This window comes from Tamandua tetradactyla, chromosome 1, assembly GCF_023851605.1.
Source record: "Tamandua tetradactyla isolate mTamTet1 chromosome 1, mTamTet1.pri, whole genome shotgun sequence".
Taxonomy (NCBI): Eukaryota; Metazoa; Chordata; class Mammalia; order Pilosa; family Myrmecophagidae; genus Tamandua; species Tamandua tetradactyla.
Genome location: NC_135327.1, coordinates 17,124,524 through 17,139,499, shown reverse-complemented (window position 1 = coordinate 17,139,499; position 14,976 = coordinate 17,124,524). Strand labels below are relative to the sequence as shown.

Here is a 14,976-nt window from a genome sequence, read left to right as displayed (position 1 = left end):
CTTGTAACCTTGTAACCTGTAACCTTCACTTCCCTCAGCATCACCTTCTAGATTTGCAAAACAGATATAAAACAATTCCTTGCCTCACCCAGCTAACAATTTTGCTGAGATTCAAATAAGAACATTTGCGTGCAAGCACTCCATAAACACAAAAATTACTATAATTCTCACCTTATTTGTGGTGTGATACTTCCTACTCAGCTGTATGGTTATTCCAGGAATCTTTTCTGATCCACCACACGCTATGGCCTGGCTCATGTGGGGCCACTGGGGAGTCAAAACCATATATAAGCATTCGCTTAGAGGGTTAATCTGAGCAGAGATACTTCAAAGTAAAGACTATAGGATCTTTCCAAACTTGTTTAGCCCTGTTCCTGGTGATCTGATTATTAAGAGGATCCAAGATCAGCAACCAGAATGGTGTCTAGTATATAGTAAGTATACAATAAATATCTGTCGAATATTTGAATAAATATAAGGATTCAGCCCTGGAAACCTGGAACCAAATTTGAGTCAAATCTAGGAACTAGAACTGTGATCAATATCCATTTAAATACTGGCAGCAAGGCAGTATATAGTATATAGCAGTGCATATACAGTATACAGACTTAAACATCAGCTAATGTGGAGTTTAACACCTGCTTCTTCTACTTACAAATCTCAGCATACTGAACAGACCAAGTTACTAAACCTTGGTTTCAGTGAGGACTGAAGGAAATAATACATGTAAAGTGCTTTCACAAAGCAGATAATACAACAGACACTTCCACAATCATTATCAACATCATTGTTGTTCACATCAGAATTGTCTCCTATAACAATTCACATTGCATTTGAAAGCAATTTGGCAATAAAGTATACATTATTTAGAATTATTACAGACCAGCTACTATGCTAAATACCTTTCATATATTTCCTTATTTAATCCTTACCACAACCCCATGAAGTTGGTATTAATATAATAAAGAACAAATGTAGCTTTAAAAATAAGTTCCCAAGGGAAAAACTATAGGGAAGAGAACTTCATTGTAGCATTAGTCACAAAAGTGAAAACTGGGATAAAGTCTTAGGAGATGATTAATTGAATTAAGAAATTCCCACTCAATGGAAAATCAGGAAGCCACTGAGATTATTTTTAACATGAAAAATTATCCTAATGGACATAAAATTATAGGTAAAAATATGAATCCTTATGGGCAAGGCTAGAAAGGAACACATAGAAATAAAAAGAGTAACTTTGCTAAGTTAGTAGAATTACAAATCTGGTTTCCAAATTCTCAGTACTGTTGTATTACCTCTAAAATAAAAAGGGGTAGGGAGGGGGTAGGAAGAGGGTTATTCCATTAATTCTGGTTTATTCCAAGAAGAGACAGGACAGATGGAATATAAATTATTTTCTTTACTCTGAGTGAAGAAAAAATAGAATTTTTCTAATTGTGGAGAGTTACTATTACTTTTCTTTCCAAACAAGGACATTAAAAGATTAGTCAGGATTCTTCTGGTCAGGCCCAGGAACACTTAATGCTTTGTAAACTACAGAGTAAACATAGAACAACTCCCATTACACCATGTATATCAATGTAATGGTTCACCTAGAACATAAAACACGAAAACTGTTTCAAAGAACACAACCAGCAGTAGTTTCAATTAGCCATGTTTAGGGCTAAGTTCTCTTCTATTTGGGTAAAATGATCTTTCTCTTCCCCCATAGCTCCAGGAGTAACCAGTGGATTCCTTCTGCGGTTTTCTCACCACTTGCTGTATTTCTGTCCTACCATTATTCATGACCTGACATTTAACACTATATTGAACTACTGATAGACCATCATCTAGGACCAAAGACATCTAGTTTCCCCAGAAGCAGTATTAGATTTAGCTAAGATTTCACCTTCTTTTTTTGTTTCCAGAAAGGTTCTGAAAGTGAAGAGACCCTCCTCATCTGAAATAAGGAAGAGAGGAAGAGAAACAGGGAAGAATGAAGGAGGGAAGAAGGCAACTGATTCAAATAATTCTTGAATACTATGGTTATAAATATGTGATCCTCTTAGCAAAACTATAAGCTCCACCAGGATACAACCCATCTTATGCATTTTTTAAAATTTTCTGTCCACGGCCAAACAACATTCTGGGCATGGAGTCGGCATGCAATAAAAACTAGGTGTGTGTGTGTGTGTGTGTGTGTGTGTGTGTGTGTGTGTGCGTGTGCGTGTGTGTGTGTGTTTTAAGAAAAGACAAACTGGAGAAGGTCCAGAAAAAGAACCACAGGGATGATCAAAGAAATGAATAAAGGGGCCTAGTTAGAAAGGTTAAAATGGATTGAGGTTGTTTAGCTTGGAGAAATCGCAACTGAAGAACTAAGGAGTAACTTAGAATAACACTTGGGCTGGAAGGAATCTCAGAGATCTTCTATTCCAACCATTTCATTACACAGATGAGGAAGCTAAGAGGTTGTAACTTGCTTAAGGTAGTCTTAGGAAAAATTTTTAAATGTTTTAAAAAGTTTTACTTTATACAGTGAGAATAAAACTTACGAGATTTCCAAGTAACATGAACAGAAACAGCAACAAACATAGCAGTTAAAACTTATTGAAGGTCTCCTATTTATCCAGAACTAGATGTCTGGTGTTTTATGTACATTACCTCACAATGATCTTAAAAAGTAGATACCATTTATTTCACAATCACGGAATAAAATTCACTAAGGGTAGAACAGACAAAGCTATAGTCTTTTTCCTCTATCAAGTACCTTCCCAAATCTGAAAAGAATGTAAAAAGATAGGCTTATGCCTAGAAGCCAGAAGATTTCTAAATACCATTCTTCAATAAAAGGAACCAGAGATCCTTGGAGAAGTGGTGAATCTAGGGCTAGGGCAAGAAAATATAATATGAGTTTAAAACATTTTGCAGTACCAGGAAATAAAGTGCCCAAAAAATGGTGGAGGCATGCTGAAAGGTCATACAAGAGACAATTTGAAGAAGTTCCCAATAGCCATAGTTGGAACAATTTGATCAATAAAGTAAATAATGGGAATAATGAATTATGACTCAGAAGAAAATAAATATCCATGAGTTCATACTGATATAAATAACTGAATAAACAATATGGGGGAAAAGTGACAGCTCTTCCTTATAGTAGAATTCCAGTAAATAAATGTATCATGAATGATGGAAACAGAAAATCACCATTAGGCAAATACCACAATATTGACTGCTGTAGGAAAGAACTATGGCTGGATGCTAAAATTAGTGTGCAAAAGTGTAAGAAACATATCTGCATAGTCTCAAAGTATCTCTTCACATGATACTCATATAGTTAACTTTATAGTGCAAAAAGCTGAAAGACATCAACTTAACCAAGTGATCAAAGTCAAATTACCAGTAATGAGACATACTGGCATCACCAAACCCCGTGATTTCATGCACTGAGAAGGGAATAATATCATTCGTGCCAAAAATGCATAACCTCAATCTAATTACATGGAAATATCAAACAAACCCAAATTGAGGAACTTTCTATAAATAACTGACCAGTATTCTTCAAAATGTCAAAGTCTTGAAAAGACAAAGATTTTTAAAATGTCAGACTGGAAAAGACTAAGGAGATATGACAACTAAATGCAATATGGGATCCTAGACTGGATCCCACAGGGGAAAAAAGGATATTAATGAAAAGAAAACTGGTAAAATTGAAATAAGAAACATAGATTAAGTGCATTGTATTAACATAGTTAATAGCATTGTATCCTGGTTTCAATAACTCCACTATGGTTATGTAGTATGTTAACATTAGGAGAAAGCAGTTGAAGAGTACATGGGTTCTCTATATTTTTGCAACTTTTCTGTGTCTAAAATTATTTCAAAATAAATTTTTAAAAAAAGGCTCATCGAAGAATGACAGAATGTCAACAAGTTACTTAGAAAAGACAGCGATGAGAATACAATGTCTCCAGAATTCTGAAAATAACAGTATTATAGGATTAGGGCATTGGCTATTACCTTAGAGATCAACTGATACTAGCACTTACAGAATGAAGGATTCTTTATGGTATAACCTTGACATACCATCATTCAATCCTTGCCCGATTATTTTTAGTAAGAGCAAATTCAGTATGTTAAAATGCAGCCCACACATTCCATTACACCACAGTTTTAAATAATAGAAAGTTCTTCCTCATTCTGAGCAAAATCTGTCTCCCTGTCAGACAAATACCTGAGAATGTCATTCTGAACCAGAAGTTTCCAACCAGGTAAATGCAAGGTGGGAAGATGTGCCAGTGAGGTATATTCAATATGTCAAAATGTCCAGCTTACAGTTTAATTACATCAGCTAAAATAACATTTGATCACCATGAGGAGCGGACCTGATCAAGATGACAAAGTGAGACTTCCGGGTCAAGATGGTAGCTTAACAATGTGTGCATTTTAGTTCGTCCTCCAGAATAACTACTAAATAACCAGAAACAGTACAGAACAGCTCCTGGGGCCACATCAGTGACGAGACACACAGTGCACCCTAGTCTGGAACAGCTGGACTGGAGCGAGCCACCCCAGAACCATGAGTTACCCAAGCCACGGTGACCGGTGCCCCTACCCCACAGACGGCTTCCCAGAGGGGAAAGCAAAGGAAATTTACCAGCAGCACGATTGAGCACAATTAAACGCCAATTGTGGAATTAATTAAAAAATTCTGAGTACTAAAAATAGGCCCCCAGCTTAGGTGAACCTGATCAAAGAAGAGGTTGCTCATTTTTGCCCCGGTGCCAAGGGGGCAGGGCTGATGGAAAAAGGGGGGAAAAGAAGAAGGAAACAGAGGTTTTTGTGGCTGTGTTTCTACAAAGGCTTGACTGCCTTTGGATACAGCAGCAGGACTTCTCAGGCTGCAACTGCCCCAGGCACAAGCAGAAGTGAGCTCTTTTGGGGGCTTGTCTGGAGACTGTGCCTTCCCCAGGGGAGGGATGAAGCCCAGCTCAGGTGGAATCCCTCTCTCAAGGAATTCAGACACCAGGGCTTGGTAATTTGAAGCCATTAAAACCAGCCTAGAACCTCTCCTCTGTCTCCACCACGCCCCAGCAGGGAGAGTCCGCCAAAGTTAAAGGTACTGCATCATCTTACACTGGTGGGACCTGCAGTCAGACAAGCACCACATACTGGGCAGGATAAGAAGAAGAGAGCCCAGAGACTTCACAGGGAAGTCTTTCAACCTGCTGGGTCTCACTCTCAGGGAAAACCAACACAGGTGACCCTTTCCTCCTGATGGGAGGCCATTTTGGTCTGGGAAAATCCGGCTGGGGTCTATAATACCTAAGTAGACCCTCCTAAGGGTGGGGGGGGGGGGGGAGGCACCATACAAGCAGGGTAGGAAACAAGAAAACAAGAACTGAAAAATTCTCCTCTGTTAAACAAAACTTAAGCTAGAGGTCCAGAAAAAGCTGAACTGAATGTCAAAGAGCAGACAGACAACAAATTCATCCAGCAAGAAAACCCCAGGTGAAAGAATTGAAAGCAATCTCCAGAATAAACTAATTAAGGTAGTTAAATGCCTATACTCCAGCAAAAAATAACAAATCACACTAGGAAAATTGAAGATATGGCCCAGTCAAAGGAACAAACCAACAATTCAAATGACATACAGGAGCTGAAACATTTAATTCAGAATATATGAACAGACATGGAAAACCTCATCAAAAACCAAGTCAATGAACTGAGGAAGGATATAAAGAAGGCAAGGAATGAACAAAAAGAAGAAATTGAAAGTCTAAAAAAACAAATCACAGAACTTATGGGAATGAAAAGCATGGTAGAAGAGATGAAAAAAACAATGGAAACCTACAATGGTAGATATCAAGAGACAGAACATAGGATTTCTGAACTGGAGAATGGAACATCTGAAATCCAGCAAGAAAAAGAAAATATAGGGGGAAAAATGGGAAAATATGAGCAGCGACTCAGGGAATTGAATGACAACATGAAGGGCACGAATATACGTGTTGTGGGTGTCCCAGAAGGAGAAGAGAAGGGAAAAGGAGGAGAAAAACTAATGGAGGAAATTATCACTGAAAATTTCCCAACTCTTATGGAGGACTTAAAATTTCAGATCCAAGAAGTGCAGCATACTCCAAAGAGAACAGATCCAAATAGATGTACTCCAAGACATTTACTAATCAGAATGTCAGAGGTCAAAGAGAAAGAGAGAATCCTGAAAGCAGCAAGAGAAAAGCAATTGATCATATACAAGGGAAGCCCAATAAGACTATGTGTAGATTTCTCAAAAGAAACCATAGAGGAAAGAAGACCGTGGGATGATATATTTAAATTATTGAAAGAGAAAAACTGCCAACCAAGAATTCTATATCCAGCAAAATTGTCCTTCAAAAATGAGGGAGAAATTAGAACATTTTCAGACAAAAACTCACGGACAGAATTTGTGACCAAGAGACCAGCTCTGCAAGAAATACTAAACGGAGCACTAGAGACAGATACGAAGGCAGAAGAGAGAGGTGTGGAGAAGAGTGTAGAAAGGAAGACCATGAGTTAAGGTAAAAAGAAGGAAAATTAGAAGGACATATAAAAGCCAAAAGGCAAAAGCCTGGGCAGTAAGAACACTGATGTGGATGGATTAAACTTCCCAATCGGGGGACATGGACTGGCAGAATGGATTAGGGAACGAGACCCATCTATATGCTGTCTCTACTCAAAGGACATGAGGGCAAGGACACAAACGGACATTTGCACACCAATATTTATAGCAGCATTATTTACAATTACCAAGAGATGGAAACAGCCAAAATGTCTATCAACAGATGGGTGGCTAAACAAACTGTGGTATATACATACGATGGAATATTATGCAGCTGTAAGGCAGAATACGGTTATGAAGTATGTAACAACATGGATGGATCTTAAGGACATTATGCTGAGTGAGATTAGCCAGAAACAAAAGGACAAATACTGTATGGTCTCACTGGTATGAACCAACATTAGTGAATAAATTTGGAGAATTTTGTTGGTAACAGAGACCATCAGGAGATAGAAATAGGGTAAGATATTGGGTAATTGGAGCTGAAGGGATATAGACTGTGCAACAGGACTGGATGTAAAAACTCAGAAATGGACAGCACAATGCTACCTAAATGTTAAACAATTATGTTAAAACACTGAATGAAGCTGAATGTGAGAATGATGGAGGAAGGAGGGCAGGGGGCACAAATGAAATCAGAAAGAAAGACAGACAACAAAGATTGAGATGATATAATCTAGGATTGCCTAGAGTGTATAATGACAGTGACTAAATGTACAAATTAAAAAATGTTTTTGCATGAGGAAGAACAAAGGAATGTCATTACTGCAGAGTGCTGAAAACAGATGGTAATTAATACTTTAAAATTTCAACTTATGTGTGAGACTAAAGCAAAAAATGTTTATTTGGTACAAAATTTATATTTTGACTAGTGCAGTTCCTAATATACCTTATGTAGATAGCTTGGTTGAACAACATAAGTATGTGGAACCTTGGGTAGGACATGAGATTTTGTTGGTCTGTCCAGAGTGACGCCCCGATGAATCCCAGAGTGATTTGATCAGTGAGCGGAAAAGTATTTGCAAAGTCTCCTTTGGGGAATGGTGAGAATGGGGAAAAATTCAACCTCCCCAAGTTGAATTCTTGATATTCTCACAAGCAGTGTGGACAACCAAAGCTATAGGCTGAGCCCCCAGTCTTGGGGTTTGTTCATATGAAACTTAACCCCACAAAGGATAGGTCAAGCCTACTTAAAATAAGGCCTAAGAGTCACCCCCAAGAGAACCTCTTTTGTTGCTCAGATGTGGCCTCTCTCTCCAGCCCACACGAAAAGCAAACTCACCACCCTCCCCCTGTCTACGTGGGACATGACTCCCAGGGGTGTGGACCTTCCTGGCAACGTGGGACAGAAATCTGAGAATGAACTCAGACCCAGCATCAAGGGATTGAGAAAATCCTCTCGACCAAAAGGGGGAAGAGTGAAATGAGACAAAGCGTCAATGGCTGAGAGATTCCAAACAGAGTTGAGAGGTTATCCTGGAGGTTATTCTTATGCACTAAGTAGATATCACCTTGTTATCTAAGAGGAAATGGAGAGGCTGGAGGGAACTGCCTGAAAATATAGAGCTGTGTTCCAGTAGCCATGTTTCTTGATGATGATTGTATAATGGTGTAGCTTTCACTGTGTGACTGTGTGATTGTGGAAACCTTGTGTCTTATGCTCCTTTTATCTACCTTGTCAACAGATGAGTAGAACATATGGAATAAAAATAAATAATAGAGGGAACAAATGTTAAAATAAATTTAGTTTGAAATGCTAGTGATCAATGAAAGGGAGGAGTAAGGGGTATGGTGTGTATGTTTTTTTTTTCTGTTTTCGTTTTATTTTTCTGTTGTCTTTTTGTTTCTTTTTCTGAATTGATACAAATGTTCTAAGAAATTATCAGGATGATGAATCTGCAGCTATGTGATGATATTGTGAATTACCAATTATATATGTAGAATGGAATGATCACAAAAAAAAAAGATGACAAAGTGAGAAGCTGCAGGGCTTCATAACCACCATAGAAGATTTGAACAACGAGCAAGAACTAGAATATCTCTCAAAGCTCCAGAAAACAGTTAAAGGACTGCAGTCGAATAAAAAAGCAGCTATCTAAAAGTGGTAGAACCTCCTGGCAGCCTGCCTGACTCCTCCACCACTCCTCACCAGCTCAGGATGGAGTTGGCCCATATTCCCAGTGCAGATCCCGAGTCCCGTTTCCACAGGGAAAAAAAGGAACGTTCATGCATATACTGGGAGCTTGTATGTCTGGTCCAATCTGTCTGGTGGTGGCCTGACAGATTCACTGTCCTGTAACTTGCCCTGAATGTAGAAGGTAGCTCAGAGAACTCTCCTATAGAATGCTGTGGGAGGGCAGTCAAGTCATGCCATCTGGGGCAAGAGATTGCTGGCTATAGGACATACAGTTCAGTGCCCAGACTGGGAGGAAACTTTTTCCTAGGAAGGAGGAAACTGTTTCCTAGGGAAGAAGGACATTCATAGGGCCACAAAAGATGCATGTACAGAAAGGATCAGGGAGGCTCCTATGTTTTGGCCTAGAGGTATTCTCCAATCTCTTTTTATGGATAAACCCCAAAAGAGAGCACTTGCACAGGTCAATCTGCAAAGAATAAGAAAGGTGACTTCTTTTTTTCTTCCCTTTCCCTCTCCCCTCCCCTCCCCCTCCCCCTCCTACTCTTCTTTTGTTCAGCTTCCAGTATTCAAGGAAATGCTGTTATAACACTACCTGGATACGAGCTTAAAGAACACAAGTCGGGCGGGCCGCGGTGGCTCAGCGGGCAAAGTGCTTGCCTGCTATGCCGGAGGACCTCGGTTCGATTCCCGGCCCCAGCCCATGTAACAAAAACGGAGAAACAGAATACAATAAAACAAGAAAATGTTTAAAAATGTTTCCCTTTCTTCCTTCCTTCCTTCCTTCTATCCTTCCTTCCTTCTCTCTGTCTTTCCTTTAAAAAAAAAAAAAAAAAAAAAAAAAAAAAGAACACAAGTCTCAGACTCTACACTGCAGCAATTACACACTAAAATACCACAATGCCCAGGTTTCAACACAAGATTACAAAATATCAAAGAAACAGGAAGTGATGATCCTGGCAAAAGAGGACATTAAAGCATTAGAAATCATCAATGAGGAGGATCAGACCTGGGAAAGCCCAGAAAAACACTTCAAAAAAAATGGTCTTAACAGGATGTGGAACTGGAATAATTATTCACTGCTGATGGGAATGCAGAATTGTACAGATGCTGTAGAAGACAGCTTTGCAAATCCTCAGGAAGCTAAGTATAGAACAGCTATATGATCCAGCAATCCCGCTTCTAGGTATATACTCAGAAGAACTGAAAGCAGGGACACGAACAGACACTTGCACATCAACGTTCACAGCGGCATTATTCACAATTTACAAAAGATGGGAACAACCCAAGTGTCCATCAACAGATGAGTGGATAAACAAAGTACGGTAGATAAACATGATGGAATATTATTCGGCAGTAAGAAGGAATGAAGTCCTGACACGTGACAATGTGGATGAATCTTGAGGATATTATATTGAGTGAAATAAGCCAGACACAAAAGGACAGATAGTAAATCGTCTCATTAATATGAACTCATTATGTTAAACTCATGAAGTTAAAACCTAGCCTATAGTTTACCAGGAGATAGAATGAGGATACAGAATAGGGAGCTGATGTTAAATTTGTGCAGAATTTTTAATAAGTTTGATATAAATGTTTGGAAATGGACAGATGCAATGATAGCACATTATTGTGAGTGTAATTGACAGCACTGACTGTGTTTGAAAGGAGCAATTTAAGGTCATGTATATCACTAGAAGGAAAGCTAAAGGATAAAACATGGGGCTGTACAACATAGTGAACCCTGCTGTGGATGACGACTGTGGTTAATAGTACAAATAAAAGGATGTTCTTCCATGAAGTTGAACAAATATATTTCACTATTTCAAGGTATTAATAATAGGATGGCATATGGGGAAAAATACTACAAATGCAAACTAGGGACTATAGTTAACAGTAGTATTGTAATATTCTTTCATCAAATGTAACAAAGATACCATGTCAAAGCTATAAAGATATAAGGAGTACGGGAATTTTCTTTTCAGAGCAATGAAAATGTTATCAAATTAATTGTGGTGGTTAATGCACAACTCTGTGATTATATACTGAGCTCAAATGACTATATACTTTGGAAGAATTGTATGGTGTGTGAAAAAAAACTGTTTTTAAAAAAAGATCATTGGTGTATTCATCAAGTGTTACTTCCCTAGGTGAATCACACACACACATATACATACATACATACACACACATTGGTCTGTAAATTATTTCCTCTAGTGGTTTATGATTGATTTTAAGAGAACCTGTTCTTTAAATATGGGCAAATTAAGTAATGAAAAAATTATGAATTTTGTAGGCATTTTATTTACCAACTGGAAGACTAATATTACATTAGATAGAGAAAATATTAAATTAGGAATAAAATCACTAGGCAAAGTAACTGAAGTATGTGGTTTTGTTGATTTCTTTTGTTTGTTTTGTTTTTTGGGGAGTGCATGCACCAGGAAATGAACCTGGGTCTCCTGCATGACAGGCAAGAATTCTACCTCTGAACTACCCTCATACCCCCTAAAAAGTATGTGGTTTCAAAATAACTTGTTAGAAGAACAAAGCAAATGCTGAAAAAGGTAAAAGATCAGTGGTTAGAAGGGAGAGAGGGATGAATAGATGGAACATGGCCTTTTTAGGGCAGCAAAACTATTCTGAATGACACTGTTATAAAGATAAATGATATTATCCATTTGTTAAAATCCAAAACTATACAACATAAGGAGTCAACTGTAATGTGAAAATGGACTTTAGTTACTAATAATATATCAATATTGGTTCATCAATTATAACAAATGTATCATACTAATGTGAGATGTTAATAATATAGAAACCATAATACAGAAGCCAAGGGAGGTATATGGGAACAGGAATTTTTTTTTCCTTCTACCCAATTTACTTTACTCTTTGTCCCCCTATTATTTTTATCCATATTTTTTTACTCATGTGTCCATACCCTGGATATTAGGAGCATCAGACACAAGGTTTTCATAATCACGGTCACATTGTAAATGTTCCATCTTTAAACATTCATCTTCAAGAATCTAGGCTACTGGAACACAGCTCAACAGTTTCACGTACTTCCCTCTAGCCACTTCAATATACCGTAAACTAAAAAAGGTTATCTATATAATGCATAAAAATAACCTCCAGGATAAACTCTTGACTCTGTTAGAAATCTTTCAGCCACTGAAACTTCATTTTGTCTCATTTCTCTCTTCCCCCTTTTTGTCAAGAAGCCCAAGAAGCCTTCCTCAATCCCTTCATGCCAGATTCTGGCTCATCTTGGGATTTCTGTCCAATGTTTCTAGAGAGATTTACACCCCTAGGAGTCATGTTCCATGTAGGAGGGAAGGCAGTGATTTCACCTGCTTAGTTGGTTTAGAGGGAGAGGGTACACCTGAGCAACAAAAGAGGGGGAATACCAATTATTGTACAATTTTTCTGTAAACCTAGTACTGCTCTAAAAAAATAAAGTCTATTTTAAAAGCAAATTTTTAAATGGTCATAAATATGCTCAAAGAGCTAAAGGAAAACATGGGCAAAGAACTAAAGGAAATCAGGAAAAAAACAGGTGAACAGAGCAATGGTAGCTCAGTGGCAGAGTTCTCACCTGCCATGCTGGAGACCTGGGTTTGGTTCCTGGTGCCTGCCCACGTAAAAAAAAAAAACAAATAAAAATAAATAAATAAAACAGATGAACACTGAGAGAATATCAACAGAAAGAAAGAAATTATAAAAAGCAATTAAACAAGTTGAAGACCACAGTAATAGAAACTTAAAATTCCCTAGAGGAGTACAATAGCAGATTGGAGCTGGCAGAAGAAAGAATCAGAGAACTTGAAGATAAGACAATTGAAATCATCCAGTCTGAGGAGCAGAAAGAAGAATGAAGTGAACAGAACCTGAGAAACACATGGGGCTCAATCAAGCATACCAATATACGCACTGTGTGATTCCAGAAGAAAGAGAAAGGGGCAGAAAGAATATTCAAGGAAATAATGCCTGAAAACTTCCCAAATTTGATGAAACACATGAATGTATACATCCAAGATGCCAAACAAACATCAAACAGGATAAACCCAAATAGACCCACTCTGTATCATATTATAATCAAACTAAAGTGTCAAAGATAAAAAGAGAATTCTGAAAACCACAAGACAGAAGCAGTATGTCACATACAAAGGAGCAGCAATAAAATTAAGGGTGGATCTCTCATTAGAAGACATAAATATTTAAAGCGCTGAAAGCAAAAACTGCCAACTAAGCTTTTTCTTTTTTTGTTATGCTGTATGGTGGGGGTCACATTTCATTCCTTTTCCATGTGAGTATCCCATTATTGCAGAACCATTTGTTGAATTTTTTGTTTGTTTGTTTGTTTGGGTTTTGTTTGTTTGTTTGTTTTGGGAAGTGCATGTTCTGGGACTCAAACCCGGGTCTCCTGCATGGCAGGTGAGAATTCTACTACTGAACTACCCTTTCTCCCCCTCCAACTTAAAAATTCTATATCCAACAAAACTGTCTTTAAAAATGAGAGAGATTGCATATTTCCAGATAAACAAAAGCTGAGGGAGTTTGTCACTAATACACTGGTACTACAAGAGATCCTAAGAGGAGTTCTGCAGGTTGAAAGGAAACGACACTAGACAATTGACTGAAGCCACAAGAAGTAATAAAGATCTCCGGTAAAGATAATGGCATGGATAAATACAGACACCAGTAATATTTTATTTTTGATGTGTAACTTCACTTTTTATTTCCTACAGAATCTAAAAGGCAAATGCATAAAATGTATTGCTGAATCAATGGTTTTTTACTTAGGATGTATAAATATATAATTTGTGACAAGAATTACATAGTAGTGGTGGGGTGGAGGGACATAAGAATATAGTTTATGTATGCTATTGATGTTAAGTTGGTATCTAAGCAAATGATATTGTTAAAGTTTAGGATATTAATTTACATCCATGGTAATCACAAAGAAAATATCAGAGGATATGCAAATCCACAGAGACAGAAAATAAAGTACAGTTACCAGGGGTAGGTGTCAGGGACAATGGAAAGTTAATGCAAAATGAGTAAAGATTTCTGTTTGGGTTGAAGGGAAAGTTTTAGAAATGGATGGTGAGGTAAGAAAAAATTGAAATATAGAATACAAGCTTTAAACTTGATAACTGCACTTAAACTGATTACCTAAGTAAACACGCCTGTTCATACGAAATGCACATGGAAATATGTGTTCAAGGAGTAGGATATTTGCAACCTGCTCACATGTTCACAAAATAGATAGAATGATACAACGAAAATGTTAAAATTGGTGGAGATGGTTATTAGGGAGGGGTTTAGGTTGGAGCTTTCTGTATGAGGTTTTATTATTTGTACAACTATCCTTTAAATTTGAAATTATTAAAAAAGAGAGTTAAAAGATAAAAAAAACAAAACACTATATCTGATCATTGTGAGATAAGCCACCATGAGTTATTTACATGGATGTTTGGGTATAATGCTGCCCTAGAGTCTAATAAAATACCTGGTACTTATTTGTGTTCAAGAAATGTTTATTGATTAAAAGAATGGGGGGAGTACCTGGAAGAGGGCAGAATAGGATGGAGTTCAACCCTGCTCCAAGGAACAGCTAGAAAAGGGACGAGAGGGCAACTAAGATGGCGATTCCAGGATGTAAGTGACCTGGGAGAGTCTTCTGTACCACACAGGGAGGCTTTGGTTGCAAAAGCTGAGGAACTGAGAAGCAGAGAATCAGAGACCGTCTGGCTGGTACAATCAGCCTAATGTGGAAGCCCAGAGCCCTAAGGAGGGCACAACGGGGTCGCCAGGACTAGAAAGTAAGCCCACTGCACTACCCTCACCAGTGCAGTCCCACAACCCACAACTCTTCTCACACCCCACACACTTGAACCCCATCACCTGTCCCACCCTCCTTGTGCTCCAAGCACCGCTACCTCGCCAACTCCCGTGTGTATACCTGCCCCACAACCCCACCCCAAGTGCGAACACTCCTGCCCCAGCCCAACCCACCTCTCTTGCACAAGCACAATCTTGCCCTGCCCCTTCCAAGACCGACCTCCCAGTTGCTACTCACTGTAGGCAGCCACCAGCACATAAAGTCTGCGGGTGCTTACCTCCATACCGAGGCTATAACCACCTCCAGTCTATAAAGTCACAGAGACCCCAACCCAGCTCTGCACGTGTACATCAGTTTATGGCACACCCAGATGCGTGCATGCGCATGACCTCCAGTCGTGCCCCCCAGCTCCAG

General features: G+C 38.5%; 1 protein-coding gene across 1 annotated transcript in view; it reads right to left on the bottom strand.

The window, feature by feature from the left end:
• UQCC1 (ubiquinol-cytochrome c reductase complex assembly factor 1) overlaps window positions 1-14,976 on the bottom strand; it is a 148,867-nt gene that overhangs the window by 102,507 nt on the left and 31,384 nt on the right. Inside the window, exon 3 of the mRNA XM_077170409.1 lies at window positions 172-267. Within this exon, the coding sequence (XP_077026524.1) occupies window positions 172-267 (96 nt within the window). The remainder of the gene's footprint in view (window positions 1-171; window positions 268-14,976) is intronic.